The sequence below is a fragment of the Cicer arietinum genome, chromosome 5 (assembly GCF_000331145.2).
Source record: "Cicer arietinum cultivar CDC Frontier isolate Library 1 chromosome 5, Cicar.CDCFrontier_v2.0, whole genome shotgun sequence".
Classification (NCBI taxonomy): domain Eukaryota; kingdom Viridiplantae; phylum Streptophyta; class Magnoliopsida; order Fabales; family Fabaceae; genus Cicer; species Cicer arietinum.
Window position 1 is genome coordinate 3,534,572 of NC_021164.2, and position 6,489 is coordinate 3,541,060.

Genomic DNA, 6,489 nt, shown 5'->3' on the forward strand with positions numbered 1-6,489 from the left:
CACTTTTTTTTTCTTTTTGTTTTTTTCTTTTGTTTTTTTTTTTTTTTTTTTTTTTTTTTATTTCTTGCATTCCATTCTTATCCAACAAGTTTCATGTAGGTTTTTCCAACCATATTCATTTTCCTAACTTTGTTATGGTTACTTTTGGTTTTAGTCCCTGTTCTCTCTATTAACTCTACTATGTATTTAGGGCATGTACTCTAAATATGATATGCCTAAACCGTCTCTAATTGTTCTCTCAATTTGTCTTGAAGTGAAGTTATGCTTGTGGTTGTAATTCATTTTTGCCCCATTTCCTTGTTGGAATTTTCATTCAGGTTTGCTTTATATTTATTGATTATTTTATCTTTAGCCTTGTTAAAGTCCCTGGGCGTTAGACCTGTAAAAGCAATTGAAATAAATTCCAGGTAGTTCCTATCCTATTATAGAAAAAATGTCGGAGTCTTGTCTTCAAGTGATTTTGACATGTATGATGTATACCTGTAAAAGCATCAGTAAGAGTTAAACTGGATGGATGGTAGTCAAATGGTTAGAGATAGTGGGAGGCCAAATAAATTTATAGTCCTAACCAATTAGAAATATCTAGAATGAAATGGTGCACTTGTAGATGGCATCATTTGATTCATGTAGTCCACCCCACTTAATGTGAAAATGCTTCAGTTGGACTCATGGTGATCATCTCACTCTTTGGAGGAGATTAGGTTGTTTGACAATACTGGGATTTTATTCTTTGCTTGAACTTTGAAGGAAAATTTTCCACTTAGAGAAATGTTCTGCTGCATTTCGTCATTGAGGAAACTAATTTGTTTGAAAGGCTTTCATTTTGTCCTTTGCTTGAACCTTGAGGAAGGATTTCTACTCGAGCAAAGTCCTGATGCATGTCTTCAGTGCTTACTAGCCTGTGGAATTCATAATCCTGAATTAAGATCATCTTACAGTTAAAATACTTTTATCCCCATGAAGGGTAGTTATGGAGGTTTCACTTCAATGTTGATTATGTTATTGCTGATTCATAGGATGTTGGTTGCTTTTATTTTAATTTATTGAACTCGACAATGTAATCCTTTGGGGAAAGTCTGTTCACTTGAAGAGCTTGTGAATTATTTCAGAGAGGGGTTGATGTCCTATAAGCAATTCATTCAGGAGCTTGAAGATGATATACTGCCCTCTGAAGCTGAGCGTAGGTATGTTTAGAAAAATTAACATCGTTTTGTGTTCTTCTTAAGTTCTTGGTATTAAAGAATTTGTGGATAATTCATTATTTCTAGATACCAAGAGTACAAATCAGAGTATATTTCTACACAAAAACGAGCTTATTTCAATGCTCACAAGGGTGAGGAATGGTATGTATTTTTCCCTGCTCCTGAAATTTCATTTGATTCTTGAAATTATATATTTTTTCTTAAGTATAAACCATATCTTGTTTCACGTAGAAGCAATTTTGTGTTCATTCCTTTATTTGATTTAAATTTTGATGTAGGTTGAAAGATAAATATCATCCAACAAACTTACTTACGGTAATTGAAAGGTGAGTTTAACAGATCTTGTAGTTTATTGGAGAGCTGAACACAGCCTCCTATACATGTTGATGTGCGAGATAATAGTATTTAAACTTAATGGTTTGTAGATAGTCAGGCAGATTAATATTTTGATTAAAGATATCTAATTATAGTCAATCCTATCTGGCACATCATCTTTTAGGAGGAATGAAAATGCTCGACGCCTGGCAAAGGATTTTTTGCTTGATTTGCAAAGTGGAACACTAGACCTGTATGTTTTTGTCCTCTCTCATTCTGTGTGTGTTTCTGCCTTCTCTTCTCTTCATGCTTATTAAAATAGATTGAATAATGAGAGTACTTGAATTATGATTTATTCAGAAATCCAGGTTTAAACTCCACTGCATCTATTAGATCAGAGCAAGCCAGTGAGCCAAATTCAGAGGAGGAAACAGATGCCGGTGGTAAACGAAGAAGATATGGCAGGGGATCTAATAAGGATAGTGATTTCTCAGCTGCTCCAAAAGCTCACCCTGTCAGTTCTGAACCTAGAAGGATACAAGCCGATATTCAACAGGTTCAGGCTGTTGTTCGTAAACTTGACAAGGAAAAAGGGATTGAAGATAATATTTTATGTACCAGTGATCACAACAAAAATGGTGATAAGGCTCACAGTGGATCTGTGGGCCCTGTAATAATTATCCGTGGCCTAACATCTATCAAGGGCTTAGAGGGTGTTGAGCTACTGGATACACTTATAACATACCTTTGGCGGATTCATGGTGTAGATTATTATGGAATGCTTGAGACTAACGAGGCCAAGGGTTTTAGGCATGTGAGACCAGAAGGAGCAAGGCATGAAGAAACAGGTAAATTGGGGTCAGAATGGGAGACAAACCTTGATTCATTTTGGCAGAGAAGGTTGGATGGCCAGGATCCATTGGAAGTAATGACTGCAAAGGAGAAGATAGATGCTGCAGCAGCTGATGTGTTGGATCCACATGTTAGAAAAATTAGGGATGAAAAGTATGGATGGAAGTATGGTTGTGGAGCCAAGGGTTGCACAAAGCTTTTTCATGCGGTTGAGTTTGTGTACAAACATCTCAAGCTAAAACACACAGAGCTTGTTTTGGAACTAACATCCAAATTGCGTGAAGATCTTTATTTTCAAAATTACATGAAGTAAGTATTAACTAAGCTTTTTTGTTGTTTGTCTGGCACGTGGTTGTGGAAATATCACTAATGTTGACTTTACCTTTGTTGTAGTGATCCTGTTGCTCCTGGTTCAATGCCTGTCATGCAGCAACCTCAGGTAGAATGGCAGTTTTATTTACCATACAATTTTATCTCTTGAAGAAAAATATTGCAAATGATAATTCTTGATTCTTTTGAGATCATTTTGGTCTCCTGTTTATCCTTAATATAGCATTTTAGCAACATTGCAGATGTGGTCTGCACATGTTGTGAAATTAACAATTTTGTTACTAATATTTACCTCTATATATATGCTGCTGTTTATGGGGCAACAAGCATGACGTTTCACCCTTAGGAATTTTTGGTTCAAGCTTTGCAATATATTTCTGCACAAAGTCATTATGGTTTGATCCTCAAATACCCATTGTCCATTTTATTCCTTCCCTCTATACAGAAGGACACCTCTTTAAAGAGAAGATTATTGGATGGCCGGTTGAAAGATGACCGGGGGAATCGGCGAGACCAGGATAGGAATGACAGAACAAATGGAGATAGGCCTGACAGTTCCCCATCCCGTGAAAAGCAGTTGGGAAACCGTGATGAAACGATGTATGATACATATGGAGGGCCTGCTTTACCTCCATTCAACTCAGATATGCCCCCTCCTCCAGTTTTGATGCCTGTACCTGGCGCTGGGTTGGTTGCCCTTTCACTTTTATCTAATCTTTCCAATTAATTTCTTTATTGAGAGTTGTTGGTGCTTACATAATTTACACTTGTTCAGGCCTTTGGGACCCTTTGTTCCTGCTCCACCAGAAGTTGCCATGCAGATGTTTAGGGATCAAGGATCATCTTCATTTGATCCATCAGGAATGATGATGCGTGCTGGTCCTCACATGGGGGGACAGGCCTCTATAATTGCTGTTCCTCCAGCCTTTAGATCCGATCCTCGACGGATGCGAAGGTAATTATTCTGAAGGATCCATGTTTATATGTTCCCTTTTGGTATCTTTCAATCATGCTCTTTTTTCCCTTCTCATGTAATTTTTAGACCTTTATCTGCACTGCAACATTTTATGTCTTTTATTTCCCAGCCTAAGAAGGCTTAGTCCATGGTTGCCTGATGGGATTCACAATCACTTTTGTAAGAGGCAAAAGTCATTCCAGATCCATAAAAGACATTTTTGCATCTTCTTCAGTAGAATTGTTTTAGTTTTAGAATTATGCTAACTTGGAGATGAGATTTCTAGCTTTTTCCTAAAAAGATGTACACTTAAATGTATTTTGAACTCACTTTTACGTGAACCTATTCAAATATAAACCACTTTATATTTAAGTCACTTTGAACCAAAATCAATTTTGCAAAACCAATTCATAAAAGAAAATCAAAAGTTTCCCCCACAGAATCAAACACATTTAGCTTGTATTTGGTATTCTGGATTTCTGCTGTGCGACTGGATGTTAGGAATGAAGCTCCCTTTTGGAGCGTTAAAAATATCGTGTGGTGGAAATAATCATCCGTGGAAACAAACAAGCTGTTCGTGTATCTGTAGTTGTTTGTTGTCTGTGATTGACTGTTTGTGGAATCAAAATATTGAGTTGTTTGTTGTCTGGTATTGACTGTTAGTGGAATATCTACTAATTTTCTCATTGGTAATGGCAGTTATCAAGATTTGGATGCCCCAGAAGAAGAAGTTACTGTCATAGACTATCGGAGCTTGTAGGTATCACTGGGTTGGCTCAGCTCATTGAGAGATCGGGTTGGCAACATTTCTGTTTCTTTCAATGATACTCAGTCAGAGCAGCAGTCTTGTTGTAATATTGGAGTTAGAATTCGTTTCTTTTGTGGCTTTCTGCCATACATGTTGTAATGTTTTGTAGATTTCTTGAGCAAAATGCTATCTGGCTGTTTCGTATTTTTTTAAGACAATTGCATTAAAACCGTGGTATTTATAGCGATGAAAACCATATGTAAGACAACAACCCCTCTCCCCCAAAAGAAAACTATTTTAGTGGATAATGGTTAATAAAATTATGTATAAGAAACTATCTCTTGCTCGTATCAAGTTTGGTTCTATTGACTTTAGATGCACAAAGCTTACTGGCCTTATTTTTTCCGCCTCCCATTTAAGCTGTCTGTTTGCAAACTACCAAATCATAATTTCAAATTTATTAAAAATTTCATTGAAAGTATTTTAATGTTTGTGATCACTTAGGACTATTCATAGTTTGGTTCAAAAGGAAAATTGAACCGGTGGGTAAACAATTTGTGTGTGTTTAGAGTCTCATATTGGATGGGATTAATAGTGGTAGTCAACACCCTACAATGTGCTCTTTGTATGATTGAGTTAGGTCTAACCTAAATTTTGGAAGCATGAACCAAACTGTTCTATCGGTTTGCTTCACTAAGTTCTTATATTTTTGAACTGAACAGTTTGAGATTAAAGTAACAAACTGAATTGAGATGTTAGAGAATTGTTAGCACTTTCAAAGAAGCTCCTGTTTGGACCTTCAAAGAATTGCAATCAATATACAAGTGACAAGCTTTTCATAGAAAATCTCCATCAAAGATTGTTAATATATCAAAAATGTCACTTGTTTTATCAATAAAAATGTTTTATTTGAGGGTTAATTACACTTACTAGTTTATGGTGACAAAGTTTGGATGTTTTACTGGCAGAGATGAGACTGCAGTTGCGCAGTCACACAATTTCTTAAGCTTCCTTCTTGAAACTCCAACTAGTATCTCTATTCAATACCTTCCTCATCTGTGTGGTCCTGACCGTGACACTCTCTGCATAGTAGAGATTTCTTATTTAGAGGTTCTTGTCAGTAAACAATGTTTGAATGTGAAGAAGGGTGAGTTTTCGAGCCACAAGTGATTGAGTTCACGAAATGAAGGTATGAGCGAAAAGTTTGGAAAATAAGTGTGAGTACTCAGTTCTTTGACTCATTTCTTGTGGTGTAATTCAGTTAGGTTATGTTTGAGAGTTTAGGAGGAGAGGAGAGTAGAGTGTTTTGTGAAAGTATGAGAAAATGGAAGGAAGGAAGAAATTTGGGGGTGGGGGGAAGCCTTTGAAGAGTTTACTTTTCTTTTTAACACAAAATCCCCTTTATTTGGGGGAATTTATAAAATGTATTGGAATTTGGAAGAGGGTTTCCGAGGGTTTAGATAAACTCTTCATTTTCTTTCTATGTTATAATATTTTAAAGGCTAAATACCACCCGTGGTTCTTTAACTTAATTTCAGTTAACGTTTTAGTTTTTTATCTTTTTTTTTCCTCTCAATTTAGTCTTTTATTTTAATTTTAAGTGATAATTTGATATTTGATATTTTAAAATGTCAATAATATTATCCTTATTTTTTGCAAAAATTCAAAAAACTCATAAAAAATTTGAAACAAAACTCATAAAACTAATTATCATCCTCAATATAATGTAATTTCATCAAATTCATAACTTAAATCTTTAAATAGACTCATATTTTTATCTCCAACAACATCAAATAAAGAATGACACATATGAGTTTATTTGAAGATTTGAGTTACGAATTTGATTAAATTTGTTTTATATTACAAAATATAATTAATTTTATGGATTTTTTTTGAAAATTTTGATGAATTTTTGTAAAAAAAGGATAACATTGTTGAAGTTTTAAAAATATAAAAGATCAAATTGTCACTTAAATTTAAAATAAAGGACCAAATCTAAAAAAAAAAAGATAAAAGACTAAAACGTTAACTGAAATTAAGTTAAGGGATCACAAGTGGTATTTAGCCTATTTTAAAAATTAAAAATA

At 34.8% G+C, this 6,489-nt stretch overlaps 1 protein-coding gene across 1 annotated transcript in view; it reads left to right on the forward strand.

Moving 5' to 3' along the window:
- LOC101511033 (serrate RNA effector molecule-like) overlaps positions 1-4,752 on the forward strand; it is a 10,590-nt gene extending 5,838 nt beyond the window's left edge. The window contains exons 4-12 of the mRNA XM_004499544.4: positions 1,110-1,184; positions 1,269-1,343; positions 1,481-1,528; positions 1,702-1,770; positions 1,878-2,678; positions 2,763-2,808; positions 3,145-3,386; positions 3,475-3,654; positions 4,354-4,752. Coding sequence (XP_004499601.1) covers positions 1,110-1,184; positions 1,269-1,343; positions 1,481-1,528; positions 1,702-1,770; positions 1,878-2,678; positions 2,763-2,808; positions 3,145-3,386; positions 3,475-3,654; positions 4,354-4,414 — 1,597 coding nt within the window. The 3' untranslated portion in view covers positions 4,415-4,752. The remainder of the gene's footprint in view (positions 1-1,109; positions 1,185-1,268; positions 1,344-1,480; positions 1,529-1,701; positions 1,771-1,877; positions 2,679-2,762; positions 2,809-3,144; positions 3,387-3,474; positions 3,655-4,353) is intronic.
- The last annotated feature ends 1,737 nt before the right edge of the window (positions 4,753-6,489 follow it).